At 50.6% G+C, this 23191-nt stretch overlaps 1 protein-coding gene across 6 annotated transcripts; it reads left to right on the top strand.

Moving 5' to 3' along the window:
• The first annotated feature begins 123 nt into the window (after positions 1-123).
• Pld3 (phospholipase D family member 3) lies at positions 124-22497 on the top strand. 6 transcript variants are annotated; one of them, XM_005336430.5, is made up of 13 exons: positions 137-281; positions 13108-13140; positions 14033-14124; positions 14229-14303; positions 14394-14536; positions 14953-15136; positions 16968-17088; positions 17166-17293; positions 18422-18622; positions 20162-20301; positions 20934-21099; positions 21798-21897; positions 21999-22497. In XM_005336430.5, exons 3-13 carry the CDS (start codon positions 14098-14100, stop codon positions 22184-22186), a joined length of 1473 nt encoding a protein of 490 aa, XP_005336487.1. In that variant the 5' UTR covers positions 137-281; positions 13108-13140; positions 14033-14097; the 3' UTR covers positions 22187-22497. The 6 variants fall into 6 exon arrangements, with proteins under 6 accessions (XP_040134802.1, XP_005336487.1, XP_005336489.1 ...); XM_040278865.2 differs by having other exon boundaries at positions 143-242; XM_040278868.2 differs by lacking the exon at positions 13108-13140 and having other exon boundaries at positions 124-242.
• Positions 22498-23191: the final 694 nt, after the last annotated feature.

The following is a 23191-nucleotide window of genomic DNA, read 5'->3' as shown; positions in this document are numbered from 1 at the left end:
CCTCAACACCGGAAGCCTGACTGACCGCTTGCGACCGCTCTACCCCGCCGGGCCGCTACCATCGAGAGTGCGGCGGATGGTCACGTGAACGTGCCCAGGCTCCCAGGCGCTTTCCTTCACCCGACGCTAGGTAGGAGCTCAGCCAATGAGAAGGGCGCAGGCCTGGCCCCCGCCTGCCCGCCGTCCAGCCGGAGCGAGCCTGCGCTCAGGTGGGGCAGGAAGGCGGGGCTCCAGTCTAGAAGGTGCGTGTGGGGTCCCGCAGTGGAAGGCAAGGAGTGCAGGTATTGTGCGATCCGGGGCACGGCGCCCCGCTGCCTTCCTTGTGTTATCCTCTTGTCTATAATGCATCCCTCCTCTTATGCCATCCATGTTCATGTCACCCATTTCTTCTCTTGCTGTATCCCACTTAAGTCGTCACCACTCCCCTTGTGTTGCCATCACCCTCGTTCTGCAACCACCAATCCCTTTAATTCTCTTTCCTTTCCCTTAAGTCCTCATTGCCCCCTGTAAGTCGTCATTGCCTTACGTGGACTGCATCCCTCTTTTTTGCCGTTTCACCTTCATGAAATCCTCACTTCTAAATCGTCATCAAACCCCACCTTCGCACCCCCCCCGTCACTATGTCGACGTTTACCACGCTTCCCTTACGACGTTACCACCCCTTATGTCTTCCTTTCTCCCCTGCCACCACTGCTCCTCTGACAGTCGCCATCTGTGCCTCATGCTCCTAGTTTTCTCCATAGAGCCAACCGGCCGTACAGTTGTTTCTCTTCCCTCATTTTCTCCACCCTTTCCAGAGGTCGGGTTTCATACTCCCACCATATGGGGTAGGAGAGTCCATCATTTGGGATGTGTCAGTGTCCCCGCTCCACCTCTAAACGCCCAGGTACCGTGGACCAGCTTAACGCTCCTCTCCAATCCCCTTTTCCTCATCTGTAAAATACACACAAGGACATGCGTGTCAAGGATGAGCGGCAGGAATCTGCAAATCCATTTTTATGGCATGGTCAACCTGACACGGCCTTTGGGATCATATTGTTATTAACCATGTCATCCTCATCCAGTCACCTTCTTCACCTTCTCATGATCCACCCCTCCCCCTTCCCAGCTGCACTCATTCCTGTGGTGACCTCCCTCATTGCTGTGACAGACCGTGCCCCTGCAGCCACCCCACCCCACGATCTTCATATTGCCTTCACCTCCACCACGATTACCACACATGAACCTTGCTTCTGTAAATTCTTAATCCCTGTCTCTTTCTCCTGTTTTATGGAGTGACCCCACCCCAAAAATGACAGCATTCAGCTAGAACTGTGGGAGTAAGAAGGGTTCCACAAGGGAAACTACAGTTATTTTAGACCCAGGTCTCCTGGGTCTTAGTCCCAGATTCAGCAGTCCCGAGTCCTATTCATTCAGCCCATCTTGGGCAGTGTAGTACAGTGGTTAGTGCTGTGAGCCTTGGGGGCTAGAACACCCTAGTCTGACTAAGCACTTAGTACTTAAAGAGCTGCATGACCTTGGGCATGTGGCATGTGCAATATAGGAATGAAAACACAAGTTAGTCATTCAACACATATTTCTTAAGAATGTGTGTTCAATACGGTGCTGGGCATTGGGGACAAGTCAGTGAACAAAGCAGAAAAGTCCCTAGTCTTAATGGGGTTTGCATTCTAGTATGGGTAAGAGACAAGAAGTGAACACTGTAAGTAGGTAAATAGATTATTTGATGTGTTAGAGGAGGGGTGCAGAATACACGGTCAAGGTTGTAGTATGTATGTATGTGTTTATTTTGTAATGCTGGGGATGGAGCCCAGGGCCTTGCACATACTAGGCAAGTGCTCTACCACTGAGCTATACACCTTGCCTGTGATGTTTATTTTTGCTGAGTGTGTGTATGTGCTTGGTTTTTTGTTTGTTCCTTGGATTCTTTGTTTTGACAGTACTAGGGATCACACCCAGGGGGCACTCTAGCACTGAACTACATCCCAACCCCTTTATTTAATTAAAACAGGGTCTTACTTAGTTGCTGAGATTGGCCTCCAATTTGCAGTCCTCCTGCCTCAGCCTCCTGAGTGGCTGGAATTACAAGCATGTACCACCTTGCCTGGCTAACCTGTGGTTTTAAATAGGATGGTCTTATAGCTGGGGGCTGTGATGCATGTCCATAATCCTAGCAGCTCGGGAGGCTGTGGCAGGAGGATTGCAAGTTCAAAGCCAACCTCAGCAACTTTACAAGACCCTAAGCAACTTAACAAGATCCAGTCTCTAAATAAACTATTAAAAGGGCTGGGGATGTAGCTCAGTGTTAAGAGCCCCTGGGTTCAATCCCCAGGACCAAAATAAATATATCAGTCTGTGAAGGTTTTCTGAGAAAGTGACATTTTAACAAAAACTTTCAGGAGAGGAAAGAGTGGCATGGCTATCTGGGAGAAGGGCATTCTGCAGAGAGAACAGAAAATGCAAAGGCCCTGAGGTAGGAAAGTACTTAGAGTATTTAAGGAATAGCAGAAGCCCAGTGAGGGGAAGAGGTGTAGGAGATGCAGGAAGATTGTTTGAGTGACAAAGAAGACTGACTTTTATTCTGAGTGAGGGGGGAGCCACAGGAGGATTTGGAGCAGAGGAAGGACACAATCCAAAGTGACATGAAGCTATCACCCTGAGCACAAGCAGCTCCAGAACTTCTACTCAGGATGGATTGGCAAGAAACAGCCTTGTTGGAAAGAGAGTCCTCTTCACTCTGTACTCAGATATCCTTTATATTTGGACAAAGCTTCTGATACCCCCTTCAGATTTTTGGAGAGGGATGGGGTACTGGTGGGGTTTTGAGAGGCAAAAGTCACTACTATAGTATTCAGCTGGTATTGGGGAGGGTAGATGGGTGGGCAGCAGGAATTTACAGATTATAAACAAAAGGAAAGGGGGTTGTCACGGGGCCGCTGTCCCTGGATCCCTGAGACAGCCTGTGTTCCCCCCAAATCCTGGCTCCCCATTTCCTGGCTGTGCCAACCATGGAACACGTCAGCCTTTAGTTCCCTTGTCTGTTAAATGGGATTTTAAAAAGGACTGTCATAAAAATTAAGTATAGAAAGTTCTTGAGCAGAGTGGGTCCTAACATGGGAGCCTGCCCTCTCCCCCACACCCTGCACCTCCACAGGCTCACACCTCCCTCCGGGTACCTGGGTCCCTTGCAGGAGGCCATGACAGGAGATCTGCTGTATTTTATTTGCTCATGAATTGGTTCAACAGTGTATGGTTCTGAAACAGAACTGAGTTCTGGATTCAAAATCCCAGCTGAGCAACCCATACTGTGCCACCCGAGCAGGTGGCTTCCCTGAACCCTGACACCCATCTGAAAAACAGGGATGGTGATAACATTCCTCGCCCCAGACTTGGCCTGAGTTAGTTTTTGAACTAGAACATTACCCATTTCCAATTGTGATGCCACTGTCCCCTGCTTTATTTTTCTCCAAGGCATGTACCGTATGTTACTCATTCATTCTTACTCGCCCAGGAGAATTTCATTATTAGAAGGATCCCGCCCCTCCCCTTCCTTCCCCTGCCCTCTCCTTTTCTTTCCCCAGTACTAGGGATTGGACCCAGGGGTGCTACATCCCCAGCACTTTTATTTTGAGACAGAGTCTCATTAAATTGCCGTATTCAGCCTCAAATTTATAATCCTCCTGCCTCCTCCCCTTGAGTTGCTGGGATTACAGGTGGACATAGGCCTACCATGCCTGGTTAGAAGGATTTTTTTTTCCTATTTTGCACTGTATCCCCCACCCACCCCCTTTATTTGGGCGGGGGAGTGCTGGGGATTGAACCCAGGGGCATGCAACCACTGAGCTACATCCCCAGCCCTTTTTATATTTTATTTAGAGACAGGGTCTTGCTAAATTGCTGAAGCTGGCTTTAAACTTACAATCCTCCTAAACTGCTGAGATTACAGGCGTACACCATCGTGCCCAGCTTATATGGCTTGTATCCCCACTTTTTAGAGCAGGGCTTGGCCAAATAGATGGATGAGCTGGTCTCTGAGCATGGTATGTGTTGTTCCTGTGCTCGCTGGTGCTGGGGACACAGTGGTCATGGAGACAGCCTGGCCCTGCCTCTTGGGACTCATTAGCCCAGTGGAATAGACAGACATGTCACCAGGGAGTGACAGCCCAGAGAGGTCAGGGTCAGGATAAAGGAGAGACTGGCAGAGTGTCAGGGATGCGATGGGGAGGGACTGGGGACTGGGGGACCCAGAGGGGATACCTAATTCAGCCATGGGGGATAAGGAGAGCTTCGTGGAGGAGGCGGTTTGTGGGTGGAGAGGGACGCGCAGCATGGAAAGGAGGAAAAGGTGCGCTCAGCAGGAGAAGCAGCGTTGCAGGATCAGTGATGCACATGTGGTTTTGGTTCCAGGAACTGAAAGATATTCAGTCTGACTGTGGTGAAAAAATGAACCAAAGGATAGCCGGGGAAAGAGCATCCCAGGCCCCGGGAGCACAGTGAGGAGCCGGGACTTTGTTCCGAGACACTGGGGAGCCACAGAGGGTGTTTGAACTGGGATGGACAAGTCAAATTCAGATGATGGGGCTGGGGTTGTGGCTCAGTGGTAGAGCGCTTGCCTAGCCTGTGTGAGGCACTGGGTTCCATTCTTAGCACTGCACATAAATAAACAAAATAAAGTCCATTGACAACTAAAAAAATATTTTAAAAAATTCAGATGGAGGCAAGATTGGAAGGTCTAGTAAAAGCTGAGAGCAGAGGGAGATGACTGAAATGAGGACCCAGGTGGCAGAGGCCAGATTGGAGCTGGGAGACATCATCAGGAGGCCAAATGGGGTCCTAAACAAGGTCCAGGACTGAAAGAGTCAGGGAGGGCTTCCTGGAAGAAGTGGTACCCAGGCTGAGACCTGAAGAATAAGTGGGATAGCTCTTCTTAAAATGAGTACGGGGCTGGGGCTCAGTTGCAGAGCACTTGCCTCACATGTGCAAGGCACTAGGTTTGATCCTCAGCACCACATAAAAATAAACAAAGATGTTAAAAAAAAAACAAATGAGGGGTTGGGATTGTGGCTCAGTGGTAGAACACTTGCTTTGCTCTGGCAGGACCTGGGTTCGATCCTCAGCACCACATTAAAAAAAAAAAAAATGAGTACCTGGGCGGGGCGCAGTGGTGCATGCTTATAATCCCAGCAGTCTGAGGCAGGAGGATCTCGAGGGTGGACAGCAAGGATCTACAGATTATAAATATAAATAAACAAAATAAAGCCAGCCTCAGCAACAGCGAGGCGCTAACCAACCCAAGGGAGACCCTGTCTCTAAATAAAATACAAAATAGGGCCAAGGATATGGCTCCGTGGTTGAGTGCCCCTGAGTTCCATCCCTGGTCCCCGCCCCCCACCCCCAAATGAGTACCTGGAGAAGGACCCAGTTTAGGAGAGATGGTGAGGTCAGCTGGGGATGTGGTGGGTGTGAGGGGCCCAGGGATACTCAGGAGAAGCGTCTAGGAGGCCACGGAGCCTCCAGAGCTAAAGTTTAGGCAAGAGGAGGAACCAAGAAAGGGGCTTAGGATTCACAAAGGGGACCTGGGGCTGTAGTGGAGAGCGAGGTCCACAGGCCCTGTCTGATATGGTAGAAAGTTTGCACTTTGGCTCTGAGGGTCACAGAAAGGTTCCGAGCAGGAATAGGAGCAAAAAGGTTTTGAGTGGGAACTCAGATTTTTAGATTTAGTAATATTTACCATTCAGGATGGGTTTTTGGACTTATTTAATCGTTTTTCAGACCAAGCCTCTTCTCTCCCTACAGGGGTATTTATCTTAAGGGGTTCTTTGAAATAAAACTTCTACTGTTAAAAATAAAATAGAGGCTGGGGCTCAGCGGTAGCACACTTGCTTGGCACGTGTGAGGCACTGGGTTCAATTCTCAGCACCACATATAAATAAATAAAATAAAGGTCTATCAACAGCTAAAAAAATTTTTTAATTGTTTGCAAAATTAGTGTACTATTTTCTGTAGAGTTGGCCACAAACTCTTGATTGTTCAGTCCAAAAGGGCCTGCCCCATCAAGTGAAAATACGTGCCTTTAAACTTGAGGGCATTTTTTTTTTTTTGGAAGACCTGTCGATTTCTAGATGATTCGTATATGCCTCAGCAGTCTCCTGCTCGTTTTTTTTAAATTTGGTTTTTCTTAGTTATACTTTTTTTTAAAAAAGAGAGAGGAGAGAGAGAGAGAGAGAGAATTTTAATATTTATTTTTTTGTTCTCGGCGGACACAACATCTTTGTTTTTTGCATTTGGTGCTGAGGATCGAACCCGGTCCGCACGCATGCTAGGCAAGCGCGCTACCGCTTGAGCCACATCCCCAGCCCTTCTTAGTTATACTTGACAGTAGAATCCATTTGATAAAAATCATACAAGCATGGAATATATCTTATTCTAATTAGGACCTCATTCTTCTGTGTGGACACGGTGGTGGGATCCACTTAGGTATTTTTGTATGTCCCCTGTTCTTTATTCTCTGCTGGCTTGAATCCACCTTGAATTTCCCCCACTGTCAGCTGACATCCCATTATCTGTACCCACCCAGTCTGCTCTAGGCTTAGAACACAAGCTGTTTATCATTGTGAATAAAACAAGTATCATTTGGTCTAGAAAAACGTCTAGAAAAGTCTTCCCTCAAAGTTTTCCATTCTTCTGTATTTCTTCTACTTTCAACAAATATTTATGGAGAGAGTCCAGTGTACAAGACCCTGGGAAAGAGGAATAAATCAGATACAGACTACAGCTCTTTGAGGGACATATGAGTCTATTAGTGGTGATAACAGTATGTACAAGGTACTAGGGGCCACAAACCTCACCAACCAGCATCTAGCAGGGGATGGACTTGGTGTCTGCTGTTCATGATCTCCTTGACTTTTTTTTTTTTTAATATTTACTCTTTAGGTATAGATGGACGCAACAAAATGCCTTTATTTTTATGTGGTGCTGAGAATCGAACCTGGGTCCCGCCTATGCTAGGCCGGCGCTCTACTGCTGAGCCACAATCCCAGCCCCATCCTTGACTTTTTTTTTTTTACTGGGGACTGAACCCAGGGGCACTTTGAGCCACATCACCAGCCCTTAGTATTCTGAGACAGGGTCTCACCAAATTGCCCAGGCTGCCCTCAAACTTCTGTTCCTCCTGCTTCAGCCTCCTGAGTCGCCGGGATTACAGGCGTGCGCCACCACACCCAGCTTGACCTCATTGATTCTTCCCAACGAATGTGATGTTGGTATTATTTATCTTCCAGTTGATCAGAGATTGAAAGAGGCTCAGGGAAGGGAGCCTCTTCCCCAGAAAAAAACCCTGAGCCAGCAGGGCTGTGGACTGGCCCAGGTAACCATTTGGAGATTCCTGTTTAATAGATGAGACCAGTGCTGGGGCTACAGCTCAGTGGAAGAGTACCTGCCTCGCATGCACAGGCCCTGGGTTCAATCCCCAGCACCACACACACACACACACACACACACACACACACACGTACCTGAGGCCAGCAGAGATCAAAGAAGTAAAATCCATGGCCAAGGTCACTTGGCAAGAAAATGGTAAAGGCTTTGAACCAGGGCTACTGGTGAAGGAGAGATCAAAACTGCCACTGTCACTCTCACTAGGAGGTGGGATGCTCAGGAAGCACAGGTCTTAAAAGCCCAGAGGGTTCTGCTTCCTCATTTTCTGTGGGTTGCGGTATCACACCCAAAAGCAGGCATGGCCACAAGCCAAGGGGCCTGGGGGAATATTCTGTGAGTTAGAAGGGAATGCGCTTCCTGGCCGTGGTGTGCTCCACATCATCAAGAAAGCAGAGTATAAGGATTTGCCTGGGTTGGTTGCACTGAGGCCCTGTGGGAATTCTGGGGTCCTGGGAACACAGGCACCAAGGTGGGCCAAGCAGACATGCGAGCACCCACTACAGGGTCTAATTCAGTTTTATTGCTCAACCCCATCTTGTGGGGGGGGGGGGGAGGCAGATTACTTCTCCAGCTGAAGCCTCAGCCCTCTGCAGGCTGGGGTACCCCAGCTAGGTGCCTGAGCCTCATTATGACTTAATTTCTGTAGAAATTATGCACATTCCAGCCAGGCATGGTGGCACACACTCCTTTTGGCTGCACTGGGGATTGGGCCTAGGGGTGCTCTACCACTGAGCCCATAAGTTCCCATCCCTTTTTATTTTGACACAGGGCTTCCCTAAGTTGCCTGGGCTGGCCTTGAATTTGCAGTCCTCCTGCCTCAGCCTCCTGAATTGCTGGTGTTGCAAGCGTGTGCCACCACACCTGGCTTCAGAGGCTCTTCTTACCCTTGCCTTTTTTGTGTGTGTGGCATAGGGGGAGGAACACAAGGCCCACATGCTAGTCAAGCTACACCCGGCAAACCATACTGCTGACTCTATATTTTTTGTGTTAATTGCTTTCTTTTAGTCATCTTAAATTTTATATGTTCAAAACCAAACCCCTGATCCTTTTCCCGAACATACTCCTCCCTCGGTCTTCCCTGACCATTCTTCCCTGGGGACAGGCCAAAACCCTTGGAGTCATCTTGGGTGCCTCTCTTGTTCTTGAACAAACACCCAATCCAGAAACCTCATCCACTCCATGTTCAGATGGTTTCCAGAGTCCACCCGTCCTTCTCCCCTGGCTGTCCCATGCTCCTGTCCACCCTCATCTCCTGCCTGTGCGCTCCCAGCAGCCTCCCTGGACCCCACACAGCCAGAGGGAGCCATGAACATCTGTGCTAGTTAGTGTCCTAGGCGCTGCTGTAGCCACAGCTTGGCAGCTTGAAACAAAAGAAATGTGTTCTCTCCCAGTTTGGGAGGCCAGAAATCGAAAATCTCAAAGTGCTGGTGGCACGGCCACACTCCTACCAGCAGCTTTAGAGGAGATTCTGTCCCCAGCACTACACTGAGCTTCTGATGGCTCCCCATATCCCTGGGCTGTGGCCACCTCATCCCCATTTCAGCCTCCCTGGTCATGTGGCCTTCTGGGTATCTTCTGTTTCATAAGGATATTTGTCACTGTGTTTAGGGCCTACCCAAATAACCCAGGATGATCTCATCTCAAGATCCTAAATGTAATAACACCTTATTTTTCCAAACAAGGTCACACAAGTTCCAGAGGTAATGCCACTGGACATATCTTTCTTCTTTTCTCTCCTTTTTTAATTTTTTTTTTTTTTTTTTTTTGGTCCTGGGGGTAGAATCCAGGGGTCCTCACTACTGAGCTACATCCCCAGCCCCTTTTATTTATTTTGAGTCAGGGTCTCACAGAGTTGCTCAGGCTGGCTTCAAACTTGGGATCCTCCTGCCTCTGCCTCTCAGTTGCTGAGAATACAGGTTTGTGCCAGTGTGCCCTGCGCAGACATATCTTTTCTGAAGCCACCATTCAATCTACCAGTACACCCAACATCAACCTAATTCGGCTGGGAACTCACTTGTGACCCTGTCCTACTCACCACCGTCCACATAGCCCTACAGGATGTGGCTCCATCAGATCCCTGACTCACCTCCCTCTCTCCCCAGCCTACTCCACCCCAGCGCACTGTCCTCCTCCCGCCTCCCCTCACGCCTGGCCAACTCCTGCCTCAGCCTTTGTACCCTTTCTCCCCCTGAAGTCCAGGTTGTACTCTCCCTCCTTCCTTGAAGCTTTCCTCTGGTAGCCCCAACTCAGTGAGGACTTCCCTGACCTCCTTGTTAAAACTGCACCCCCATCCCTCCTCCCCAAATCTCCACAGCAGGTGTTACCTTCCTGCATATTCCATTCATCTTCAGTATCCAGGGGTCAGGTGTTAGCTCCACAAACCCTACCCTCAGGGATACCAAAATTTTCAGATGCTCAAATCCCTTATATAAAATAAAGTACACCAGGGGCTGGGATTGTGGCTCAGCAGTACAGCGCTTGCCTAGCACGGGCGGGACCCAGGTTCGATTCTCAGCACCACATAAAAATAATGGCATTGTGTTGTGTCCATCTACACCTTAAAAAATAATAAAGTATGCCTATAATCCCAGTGCTCAGGGTGCATGCCTATAATCCTAGTGCTGAGGCAGGAGAATCAAGAGTTCAAAACCAGTCTCAGCAACTTAGTGAGGCCCTAAGCAACTCAGTGAGACCCTGTCTCTAAATATAATGCAAAAAAAAGGGGATGGGGTTTTGGCTCAGCGATAGAACGCTCTCCAGGCACTGAGTCCGATCCTGAGCATCATAAATAAATAAATTAATGTATTGTGTCCAACTACAACTAAAAAATATTGAAAAAAGTTATTAAAAATAAATTGCAAAAAGGGCTGGGGATGTGACTCAGTGGTTGAGTACCCTTGAGTCCAATTCCTGGTACCAAAAAAAAAAAAAAAAGAGAGTACTATTTGCATATAACATACCCACATCCTCCTGTGTATTTCAGATCTTCTCTAGACATAGTGTCTAATACAATGTAAATGCGATGTAAATGATGGTTATAATGTATTGTTAGGGGAATAAAGGCAAGGAAAAAGTCTATACATGATCAGTACAAACATATTTTTTTGTAATATTTCCAGTCCACAGTTGGGTGAATCAGCAGATACAGAACCCGTGAGTATGGAGGGCTAATTTGCAATCTTACTGGTTATGTCTTCCCTCCTGTCTGTTTTATTCACAGCTGAATCCCCAGGGCCTAAAACAATACTTGGTGCACAGCAGATACTTAATAAATGAGTGAAACTAATGAACTTTATGAAAAAGATACTGTTGTCACCATGCCCCTTTTGCAGAAAGGGAGACCGAGGCATGAAGGTATTAGCAGTTCTCTGAAGTCAAGCGTCACACAGAGGTACTGAAGCTCAGGCTCAGTTGGGTATCTGGCTCCAGCACCCACAGTTTTAACTGCCTTGCAATCTAATCAGATCTAAACTGCCACTCAGTGGTTGCTAGAAAGATCTTTGGTATATTGCTTTGGTTAAAAATAAAAAGAACTAAAATTGGATACCCATCCTTACAGACCTGTAACCTCTGTACAACTTGAAAGCCAGAGGCCCCTGACAGTGTGAATGGTGTCTGTTCTCTTCCAGTCTTGGGTCTAGCCTGGCCATTCCAGTTCTCCATGCCCCTCTGTTGTATTTTTATTCATCTTGACTGCCCTAAGTTCACCTCACCTGCTGTTTCAACCCCACATTCTTAAATAAAACATTTCTCACCAATGCCTTCAAAAATTAAAGTCTGACATTTCCTGCCTCTCCCCCACCTCCCCACAACACTCTGGCCCACTCCTTAAGACTGCTCTGATAACCTCCTGGGTTTCAGGTCACCTTGAGCTATTGCCCTTTTTTCCTGCAGAATCCTTTTTAACCCATCCCTCTCTGGGAGAGAAAGAGATCTGGAATTCTCTTGCCTTCCACTATTGGGATCAGATGCTAATGAGGTGTTCTCCAGATATTCTTTCAGATCTGGGCTGAATCTTGGAGTGACAGGGAGAACCTTTTGAGATTTTCTTCTAGAAGAAAGAAAAAAAGCAATGCATTCCCTTAATTTGGGGGAGGGGGGAGGCACCAGGGATTGAACTCAGGGACACTCAACCCTGAACCACATCCCCAACCCTACTTTGTATTTTATTTAAAGACAGAGTCTCACCGAGTTGCTTAGCACCTCGCTGTTGTTGAGGTTGGCTTTGAACCCGCCATCCTCCTGCCTCAGCCTCTCATGTTGCTGGGATTACTGGCTTGCGCCACCATGCCCAGGTCCCTTAATTTTTTTTCATGTCTTCTTACATGTATACTTTGTGTTTTTTTTTAAATTTTTTTATTATTAGTTGTTCAAAACATTACAAAGCTCTTGACATATCATATTTCATACATTTGATTCATGCGGATTATGAACTCCCATTTTTACCCCATATACAAATTGCAGATTCACATCAGTTACACATCCACTCCTTAATTTTTTTTAAGTACTAAAACAAGCAATAGCTGTGTTCACTTTATACTTTCTTTTTGGTAGCAGAAATTGAATCCAGGGGTGCTTAACTATTGAACCACTCCCCAGCCCTTTTATGTGTGTGTATATTATGTATATATATATATATATATATATATATATATATATACACACATACGTACATATATATATACACAAATTTGGGTGAGTATCAGGGATTCAACTCAGGGGCATTTGACCACTGAGCCACATCCCCAGTCCTTTTGCATATTTTATTTAGAAACAGAGTCTTACTGGGTTGCTTAGTGCCTCCCTATTGCTGAGGCATGCGATCCTCCTGCCTCAGCCTCCCTAGTTGCTTGGATTATGGGTCTGTGCCTCCACACCTAGCTATACTTATTTCTTAACCTGTTCTGAGATGTTTTCTATACTTCTCTGTAAGTAGCTTACATTTCACAGTTTTCAAAACTAAAACGGACCTAGTGCTCTGGCATAGGCCTGTAATCCCGCTACCCTGAAAGTTGAAGCAGAAGGATGGCAAGTTCTCAAAATTTTCTAAAAGCTCAGCAGTAGAACGCTTGCCTACCATGCATGAAACCCTTGGTCCAATGGGCAACACTGCCAAAATCAAAATAAAGTAAATCAAAAGGAGAAAAAAATAGGTTTATATAAAAAGAAGAAGCAATCCAAACCCTCCCAAAATTCCACTTCCTTTCAGGCAACCACTTCTGACACTTGCTTCTCTCTAGAGTTTTCCTTTTCTGCAGGTATCTCTTGCCTTCCTGTGTGTTTGGGGGACACGGGTTCAGAGGAGAGAGACGGGAAAGGAGCAGGAGCAGGGGTCTCCAGTTTATTTCTAGAGGTGTGGCTTTAAATCCTACTTGGGAGATATGGGATTGGATCCAGAAGCCTGGACCTCAAAAATATTTTTGTCTTAATCCCTATAAAAATATCAGTTGGCTTAAACAAAGAAAAATCAAATACCGTAATCCACACAGACTCCGCCAGAAAGTCCGCCACCACCCTCCCCCACCTCTCTCTTCCCATCCGTAGCGTGGGCTGAGTCTTCTGCTGGTTTTGTCGCTTCATCTCCAAATCGTGCCATTCAACCTTGATTTTCCCCATTTTATTTTATAAGCGTTTTAATTATTAATTTTTATGTATTTATTTTTTGACTAGGTAATGCATGCCCACGGTACAAAAACTCACAAGGTTTGTAGACCAGAAAAGATGCGGGGTTCCCATTTCTCTGTGGTCTTCCCGCCCCTCCCGGGGGCTCGGGGTGGAGTGTGGCGAAGCCCATCCCCCAGCCACACACGCCCCCACTCGGGCCAGGTTGGCGGACCGCATCTGGGGGGCGAGCCCCCCTTCTCGCTGCGGTGAGCTGGGGCTGTCGGCTCGCACTGCGCAGACTCCCCGCTGCAGTGGGCGGGGCCGACGGGAGCCCCGCCCCTCCGCTCCTTACCTCCCGCCCCTGCTCAGCCTGTTGGGGCAGAAGCTGGGGCCCCGCGGAGGTAGCTGCAGACGCCTGCCGAGTAAGGCCGAGGTCCTTCGAGGCATGGGTGGTGGGGGGGATGGGCTAGGGGTGGCGGGGAGGCCCCGGTGGTCCTGGGCTGCGAGCCTGAGCTGTCTTGTGTGTTGGGTACCTGAGGGCAAGGGCAGAGGAACCACCTGGAAAATGCCCTGAGTATCCCAGTGCTAATAAAAAACAGGCACAAAGACTCGGGGCCTCCGCAGACCCCATCCAGGGCTGTCTGTGGGAGACTGTCTAGATTAGAGCTCCGAGGAAGGATAAAGGAGGGTGCTGGTGGGGAGCAGCGTGGTGACAAATGGGGGGAGGGGGCAGGGTGGACGCCAAAGGCCGGCAGGGTAAGTCTGAGTGATGTAAAGAAAGCAGAGGCGTTGGATCTTAAAAGAATTTCGAAATCCCTGCTGACCAGCGACCAGTTCCCTCTTTTTGGGGTGTCAGGCACAGTGCCAAGGGCCCCCGTGATCATGAGCAGAGGGACTCAGTGAATCCCACAAGCCCAAGACTAATCTGCCTTCTCTGATGTCCCTCAAAAGCCCAGAACACCTCACACAGTGCCTGCTTTTGTTCCCCCAGTTCGGAGACCCTGACACACCCACCTTTCCGCCTGGGCTCAGCATATCCCCCAGCTGCAAAGCAAGATGAAGCCTAAATTGATGTACCAGGAGGTAGGTGGATGGGGACTAGTGGGGATGGGCTTGGTGCGGTTGAAGGTTGGAGACCGGGTGAGCCATGCTGTCGCCCCCCTCCCATCCCCATCCCCATCTCCCAGCTGAAGGTGCCTGTTGAGGAGCCAGCCAACGAGCTGCCCATGAATGAGATTGAGGCATGGAAGGCTGCTGAGAAGGTAGGAGCCCCCTCCGATACCCTCGATCCGTCTCAGGGATGGATTGAGCTGCCCACCATGGGTCGCCTGACTGCCTCCTTTTCCCCACAGAAAGCCCGCTGGGTCCTGCTAGTCCTCATCCTGGCGGTGGTGGGCTTCGGTGCCCTGATGACTCAGCTGTTTCTATGGGAATACGGGGACTTGCATCTCTTTGGACCCAACCAGCGCCCAGCCCCCTGCTATGACCCCTGCGAGTAAGTGGGAGAGGGAAGATGGGTGGAGGGGAAGAACCCTGTTAGGCCAGGGGACCCTTAAACACACACTGAGCAGGGGCTGCACCCGGCCTCACCCCGTGCAGTGAGAGAGTGAAGAGATTGCAGGCACCCAAGTGCATGCCCACCCCCCTTTCCCCCCACATGCAGTGCAGTTTCCATGGCAGCCACAGCGTCATCGTCTCTGCAGGTCTGTGAACAAATAGACAAGCACACCATTCCATCCACATCTGTGAATGAAGACATGCACACACGCAGTCTCCCCACCACACCTCTGGACGGATAAATGCACACACACAAATATACATAGCCTCCCATCCACGTCCCTGGGCAGACAAGCACTCATCCCAGCCAGTCCTCTCCAGCCTCATGGCTGATACTGTCCCCATCACCCCCAGAGCAGTGCTGGTGGAGAGCATTCCTGAGGGCCTGGACTTCCCCAATGCCACCATGAGCAACCCCTCCACTAGCCAGGCCTGGCTGGGCCTGCTCGCCGGTGCTCACAGCAGCCTGGACATCGCGTCCTTCTACTGGACCCTCACCAACAATGATACCCACACGCAGGAGCCCTCTGCCCAGCAGGTACCTGGCAGCCTGGGCCCTGGCTGGGAATGGAGGGGGGTGACAATGGGGAGAGTGAAGGGGTTTCCCCTGATGCCCTAGGAACAGATGGGCACGTCTCATGTGGCAGATTGGACACAGGTGTTTGGAAGCAGCTGTCTGCATATGGCCCTCTGGACTGAGGGTGTTTGTCACGATCATCTGGAGACCTCTGAATGTCAGGGTGCAGGTTTGGTTACAAGGGATTAGCCTGGCAGATGTCACTTGCCCATAAGCTGCCCTGACCCCCTCACACAAAGAAATGGAAGAGAGAAGTAACAATCTATCCTTGAGCCAGACTGCTGCCTCCTTGCTATGTGACCTTGGATGGGTCACCTCTCCTCTCAGGCTTTAGATTCCTTACTTGTAAAATGAGGCCAACAGCTGGGTGTGCCTATCATCCCAGCTGCTCTGGAGACTGAGGCAGGAAGATCTTGAGTTCAAAGCCAGCCTCAGCAACTTAATGAGGCCCTAAGCAACTCAGCAAGACTCTGTCTCTAAATAAAATATTTAAAAAGGGCTGGGGATGTGGCTCAGTGGTAAAGCTCCCCTGGGTTCAATTCCTGGTGCCGAAAGAAAGAAAGAAAGAATAAAATAAAGTGGGGCCAAAAATATAACACCTATTCTTGCAAATTTTAACACAGTGCCTTGCACAGAATCTGCCCTTGATAAGCATTTGCCAATAAGGCACCCTTGTTACGAGCCAGGAATGATGACACACACCTGGAATTCCAGTGATTTGGAGGCTGAGGCAGGAGAATCATAAGTTTGAGGCCAGCCTGGGTTATTTAGTGAAACCCTGTCTCCAAATAAAAAAAATAAAAAGGGCTGAGTAGAGCACCCCTGGGTTCAATAGTCAGTAGAACAAAAAACAGAAATTCTTGTTATGATTTGCTGAAAACTTTAAAAATCAAAAAACCTTCATCACTTGAAACAACATAGGTTAACCCCTACTGTTGAAAAACATGAGTACCTGATCCTTCTGTTTTTTTTTCTCCCTGCTGTCTCTGTTTGTGAGAAGTAGACTCAAAATCTACTAAAATCTCAGGGCTCCTTAAATACCACCTTAAAAAATAAAGTTAAAAGCCATAAGAGTTCCAAGCGTGGTGACACACGCCTGTACTCCCTGGGACTGGGGAGGCTGAGGCAAGAGGATCACACGTTTGAGGCCAGTCTCAGCCACTTAGCAAGATTTGTCTCAAAAAAATAGAAACAGCTGAGGGTGAAGTGGATCAGAGCTTCAACCTGGTGGCAGTGTTCGGGTTCAATCCCCTTCCACCACTCAGTTCTCCCAACTCTGTTTCCTCATTTGTACCTGGAGAATTGTAAACAACTCTGCTTCATAGGATTTTGAGAATTCAGTGAGTTCAGGCGTCAAGGGGCCTAGAATCAGAGCTGATGTACAGAAGGTACCAGAGAATCACTGGTTCTCACTATCACTGGGGTCAGTGTGCCTTAGCCCATATTTTCCTGGACCCTCAGCCCAAGCCTCACCTCAAAGCCTGTGATATGCCTGGAGGCTCCTGCACTGACATTTCCAATGTTCTGGATCTTGGGAAGGTTCCGGAAGGGGCAGAAGGGACAGAGAGGCCTGGGGGCATAAGTCTCAGAGCAGCCAGTGACTCAAAGAGGTCAAAGTTTAAGACAGATAAAGAAGTGTTCTAATATTTTAACTTTAAGCCTTTAAGATTTATATTTAAATTATTATTAATCATATCTCAAAGCCAGATCTTAAAAAGGTGCCTTTCGAGGTGCCTTGTGGGTTTGACATCCTGGTTGGCCTAGCTTCTCCAAAACTGTCCCCTCCCCACAGGGTGAGGAGGTCCTCCGGCAACTACAGACCCTGGCACCTCGAGGGGTGAAGGTTCGCATCGCCGTGAGCAAGCCCAATGGGCCCCAGCCACAGGCGGACCTGCAAACCCTGCTGCAGAGCGGTGAGCGGGGGACGGCAGGGGTGGCAGGCCTGGAGCTGCCCACCTTGGCCCCTGACCACTGCCCCCATCGGTCACAGGTGCCCAGGTCCGCATGGTGGACATGCAGAAGCTGACCCATGGCGTCCTGCACACCAAGTTCTGGGTCGTGGATCAGACCCACTTCTACCTGGGCAGTGCCAACATGGACTGGCGATCACTGACCCAGGTCCGCCTGCATCCTGCCTACCTTCCCCCCAGGCTCCTCCCCCTCTACAGAACAGCCAGCCTCTAGCTGGACCCCTCCACAACCCAGCATCCTCTCTGCCCGTTCTCTGCGGTGGTTCCTTCCTGCTTCATACCAGGGATCCCTAAATATTCCCCATGCCAAGGGTTGCCCTCTCCCGCTCACGGGTGCCTGGGGTTCCCTCTGATCCTTGATGGCAGCTGCCAAATGTGTACAGAGCATTCAAGGCCCTGTCTACCCATCTGGCCTTCATTACACATTCCCTGTACGCCTGTTCTAAACCCAACTCCATCCTGGGTGGTGCTGGGAGCATGATGGTGACAGGTGGACTTGACTGGAACTCCCAGTTCCATGTGGAGCCTGACCAACCACCAGGCAGTGAGCCCCAAGGACTCAGGGATGGAATGGGGGAAGCAGTGAGCTGTGGAAGCCCAAAGGAGACATCTGACCGAACCTGAGGAAAGTTTTCCCAAAGGAGGTGATAACTAATCTGATATTTGAAGGATCAACAGGAATTGGCACAAGATAGGGATGGGGAAAACAGCTTATGCAGTGACATGAGGGTAAGAGAAGACAGGACATTAATTCAATTCAAAGGATAGTTCTCCAAATCCCTAGTCTCACCAATTATGCAGGGAGATGCTGAAGATACTCAGACATCTCTGTTCCTGTCCTCCTGCCTGATGGGGAGACGGGTTTGTCACCAGAAAGAATGATGAAAGAAGCCCAAGAGTGCTAGGAGAGCCCAGGGGAATGCCTGGGCAGCCCAGGGAGGCTTCCTGGAGGAGGAAGCACATCAGCCTAGACTAGACCTAAGAATGAGAAGGAGCTGGCTCTGTGCAGGGTAGAAGTTGCAGCCTATGAGAAAGTTCACGAAACCTAGAACTCTGGAATAACTGAATGATTTGCTCCAAAACTTAAGTTTATGCCTATGAATTTAAGTGGGATGGGATGGGGGAACAGTGGGCAGAGCTCAGCTATTCAGCACAGGGGCGGGAGAAAGACTGAGGGACAGAGGGGAGTAGACCAAGAAGCAGACTGGATGGAGATGTCCCTGTCCGCTGTGGGCACCTGGCTACTGTCCCTGGACTCAGCACTGCCCTCCCGCAGGTCAAGGAGCTGGGCATAGTGATGTACAACTGCAGCTGCCTGGCTCGAGACTTGACCAAGATCTTCGAGGCCTACTGGTTCCTGGGCCAGGCGGGCAGCTCCATCCCATCCACCTGGCCCAGATCCTATGATACCCGCTACAATCAAGAGACACCAATGGAGATCTGCCTCAATGGAACCCCTGCTCTGGCCTACCTGGCGGTGAGTCTGGGAAGAGTGGGACCTGTCACATCCTGGTGTGTGTCACCCAGAGTCTCCAGCTAGCCCTGCCCGGTGATTTTCAGGGAGGGGTGTCCTGATACTGGCCCTCACCCCTGCTCGCTCTGCTTACCCAGGGTCCTGGGTCTGTGTCTCAACTTCCTTGAACCTTGGTTTCATTAAGAAAATGGGTCTCCTAGTATTTCCAACCTCTGGGTGGGGGATATTTGCTGGATTCGTGCACACCAAGCCCTCCGTGTTGTTCAGCACAGCCACAGAACTTCTTTCCATTTAAGTTAAAAGTAGAGCCAGGTATGGTGTTGCACACCTGTAATCTCAGCGGCTCAGGAGGCTGAGGCAGGAGGATCGCAAGTTCAAAACCAGCTATAAAATAAAGGAGGGCTGGGGTTGAGGTTCACTGGTAAAGCACATGTATGAAGCACTGGGTTCGATCCTCAGTACCACATAAAAATAAAATAAAGAGGGCTGGGGTTATGGCTGAATGGTAGAGCCCTCGCCTAGCATGCATGAGACACTGGGTTCATCCTCAGCACCACATAACAAAAAATAAAATGAAGATATTGTGTCCACCTAAAACTAAAAATAAATAAATAAATAAATAATAAAAGAAAGGTCTGGAGATACGGCTCAGTGATTAAGTGTCTCTGGGTTCGATTCCCAGTACCTAAATAAATAGATAAATAAATTTAAATTAAACATAGCGGACAACTCAGATCCTCAGTCACATGAGTCACATTTCAAGTGCTCAGTAGCCACATGTGGTAAGTGGACAACGTAGATGCAGGACATTTCCATCACCTTAGAGGTTCTGCCAGACAGTGCTCACTTTTCCTGTAGCGGATATTGAGCACTTTAGATAAGGCGCTGCTGTTTTTAACTGCTGATGTTGCCTCTAGTTGTTGGGGGACCACCTGGATCCCCCTCAGTGCCCCTGAGCGTGTCACCTGGCCAAGCCCTGAGTCACTGTGGAGAGCATGGTTCACGGGGTCCTCTGCTACAGTGGTCCACTCCCCTTCCAAAGTCTCACTTTCCTCTTCTGTCCTGAGGATTAAAGGAGCTAGCCAAAGGGCCTGGGGTGACACTGAACATCGAGTTGCCCAGTTAGAGCCAGCTATGAGGCAAGGCAGAGAGTGAAATAGAGCAAACCATGTGCCCCAGAATCACCTGGAGGGCTTGTTAAAACCCACACGGCTGGTTCAGGATACTGTGTGCAGAGAGGCACAAGGACTTGCATCTTGAACAAATTTCCAAGGATGCTAGTGCTGCTGGATCAGAAAAGCATAATTTCTGGAACCAGGCAGCCTGGGTTCCGAGTATCAGCTATGTGACCTTAAGGAAATTGCTTACCCTCTCTGGTCCTGATTCTTCACCCTCGAAACACAGTGAGCATCTCTCCTTCATGGAGGCTTAGAATTCAGTGAGATCTACAAGACCAGGCTCATGGTGAGCTGTCCCTCTTCAGGATCCACTGTGACCATACCCCTGGCAGGAAAATTGTCTTGACTCTCCCCTCACCCCCAGAGCGCACCCCCACCCCTGTGTCCAAGTGGCCGCACCCCAGACCTGAAGGCCCTGCTCAACGTGGTGGACAACGCCCGGAGTTTCATCTACATCGCGGTCATGAACTACCTGCCCACCATGGAGTTCTCCCACCCGCGCAGGTAACACTGGGCACAGAGACAGGGCTCGGGGCAGGGAGCCCCTGCAAGTGGAGAGGGGTGATGGGACTCCAAGAGCAGGCCAGGAACCTGAGGCAAGAGGACAGATGGGGAAAGTCACAGGGAGACAGAGAGGGCCCAGGTGCTTGAGGCAGGAGAAAGGGATTCCCAGGAGAGGAGGATGGTGGGTGATGGAGAAAAGCATAAGAATATTGGGACTGGGGCAGGGCCTGGCTGGAGGCCTGAGGTAGGAGTGCAGCGGGAGCAGCCAGGGAGGCAGGGGACACAACTCCACTTGGGATGAGGGACCTGGGGGAAGAGGCCAGGGGTCCTGGGGTTGGGGCACAGGGCCGGCTTGTGATCTGGGATGCGGAGGATGACTGGGCTGGAGGAAGGTAATGTGGAATCAGTAGATAAGATGAAAGGACTGGGGTTGGAGGCGCAGGAACGATGGCCAGGAGCAGGAGATGAGGGATAGATGGAGGAAGGAGCAGGGACCTGAAGTCCACAGTGGGGTGCTCTTGAGGTTTGGGGAATCTCAAGCTAATGCAGGGCCCAGGCTTGGTTCCCCAAAGCTGAGGGTGAAGCTGTGGATAAAGCTGCTCTCCTGCACCCCGTCTCTGCCTTGCCCCCAGGTTCTGGCCTGCCATCGACGACGGGCTGCGCCGGGCTGCGTATGAGCGGGGCGTCAAGGTGCGCCTGCTCATCAGCTGCTGGGGACACTCTGAGCCATCCATGCGGTCCTTCCTGCTCTCCCTGGCTGCCCTGCGTGACAACCACACCCACTCCGACATCCAGGTGGTAAGCACCCACCCGCCCACCCCTCGGCCTGTGTGCAGGGCAATGCTAGGGACACAGCCCTCGTGGAGCTTATGTGACATCTGACAAGCAAGACCCAGAGTGAACCAGGCTGTGAGGGAGAAAGCATGGGTCGTGGCTGGGAGAGGGAAACACAGAGGAAGTCCCTGCCTCCGGCTGAGGGGTCAAGGATTGACCCCTCAAAGATTGTTTGAAAAAGTAGACATCAAGCTGGGTTTGGTGCCACAGCCCTGTGATCCCAGCTACCTGGGAGGCTGAGGCAGGATGATCCCAGTTTAAGGCCAACCTGGGCAATTGAGAAGCGATCCTGTCTCAAAAAAAATAAAAAGGACTAGGGATGGAACTCAGTGGTAGAGCATCTCTGGGTTCAATCCCCAGGACCGGAAAAAAAAAAAAAAAAAAAAGAAAGTAAGGGAAAAGAAGAGAGATCCTCAGAGATGTGATTTCAGGGATGAACAGGAGTCACTCCTGGGGGAATGGGGTTGCAGTTGACAAGAGGTCCTCCCTTCAGCTGGCATTTACTGGGGACCCACTGCATGGGGCCCTGCTCTGGCCCCAGGGATCTCCGAGGCCTTAAGACCTGGTTGCGCACACCCCTGTCTGATCCCAGGGCTTCTCTGGCTCCTGACCTGCACCTCGGGCTCCATGCCACCCTCTTACCCCTGCCCCATTCTCCACAGAAACTCTTTGTGGTCCCTGCGGATGAAGCCCAGGCTCGAATCCCATACGCCCGTGTCAACCACAACAAGTACATGGTGACTGAACGTGCCACCTACATTGGTGAGTGTCCCTAGCACGTCCACAGTTACTGAGGAAGGGACTATCCGGGCACCAGGGCGTGGCCACCACGGGGCCCTTACTCTGCGCCCCACCCTCCCTAGGAACCTCCAACTGGTCTGGCAGCTACTTCACGGAGACAGCGGGCACCTCGCTGCTGGTGACACAGAACGGGCGCGGTGGCCTGCGCAGCCAGCTGGAGGCTGTTTTCCTGAGGGACTGGGACTCCCCTTATAGCCACGACCTGGACACTGCAGCGGACAGTGTGGGCAGTGCCTGTCGCCTGCTGTGAGGCCTGATCCAGTGGACAGGCCGCGGCCTGCGAGGCCCCCATGGCCCCAGACGCTCTGGGTCCTGGTCCCTGTTCCCGTGTCCCTGCTTCTGTCTGCCCCATCGTGGCTCCACAGGCTCTGTCCTGCGCTCCCGCCTCTACCTCCACCCCCAGTGGCCTGATACTACGGCCCCGGGACCTAGCAGAGCTGGGGGAGGGATCAGCCCCCAAAGAAGTGGGGGTGCATGCTGGGCCTGGACCCCTGGCCCACCCCCCTTTCCAGGGCAAAGAGGGCCCAAGATTATAATGACAAGTAAATAATGGTCTGTATAGCCTGCGCCTGACTGAGTGCTGAACGATGGAGTATAGGGCAGGGAACAGCTGGCATGGGCCTCTGCCGGGGACATCTTATGTGCTGAGCCCTTAGTTTACCACGTGTGTGGGCTGGTATGTGCTAAGCCCTCTGCGTGTAACCAGTGTGGCCTGGCGTGTGCCGAGCCCTTGGCATGTATCACACATGGGCTGGCGTGTGCTGAGCATGCGGCGTGACCATGTGGGCTGGCACGGACCAAGCACCTGGGTAGCCAGCATGGGGAAGCATGTGCTACACACTGAGCATGCTCCCAGGTGATCAGCCTGGTCTGAACCATCCCCTATCCCAAGGGGGACCAGCATGCTGGATGCTGGAGCGTGGGCCAAACCTGAACCTTCGCCTGCCAGGTAAATTCACACCTAGCATGTGCCAAGCACAGGTGAGTGCATGCCCGGCCCAGAGCATAAGGAGGGACGAGGAACCCCGGGGCCTCTGTGTTTGGTAAGCTCAGACGAGTTGTGCTAAACACAGGGTGTTCTGGGGGGAGGTTCCACGGTGCCCGGTGCTCAGCATATTTAGGGAATGGGTTAGTGTCCAAGTCTCCTCCTCCCAGCTTCATAGCCTGCTGTATGAGCCACCTGGGCAGAGCATCGCAGAGCCAGGTCCCGGGTGCCCGCTGAGGACCCCACCCTGGACCGGAGAGGCCTCAGGCA

This window comes from Ictidomys tridecemlineatus, chromosome 15 (assembly GCF_052094955.1).
Source record: "Ictidomys tridecemlineatus isolate mIctTri1 chromosome 15, mIctTri1.hap1, whole genome shotgun sequence".
NCBI lineage: Eukaryota > Metazoa > Chordata > Mammalia > Rodentia > Sciuridae > Ictidomys > Ictidomys tridecemlineatus.
This window is presented reverse-complemented; position numbering and strand designations above follow the sequence as displayed.

What these genes read in the sequence shown, in the direction of transcription:
- Pld3 (XM_040278868.2), top strand. Translation starts at nt 14,098, where the DNA reads ATGAAGCCTAAATTGATGTACCAGGAG. An exon ending in GAGTTCTCCCACCCGCGCAG is followed by an intron (nt 20,302 to 20,933) that starts GTAACACTGGGC and finishes CCTTGCCCCCAG; the next exon opens with GTTCTGGCCTGCCATCGACG. An exon ending in TGAACGTGCCACCTACATTG is followed by an intron (nt 21,898 to 21,998) that starts GTGAGTGTCCCT and finishes CACCCTCCCTAG; the next exon opens with GAACCTCCAACTGGTCTGGC.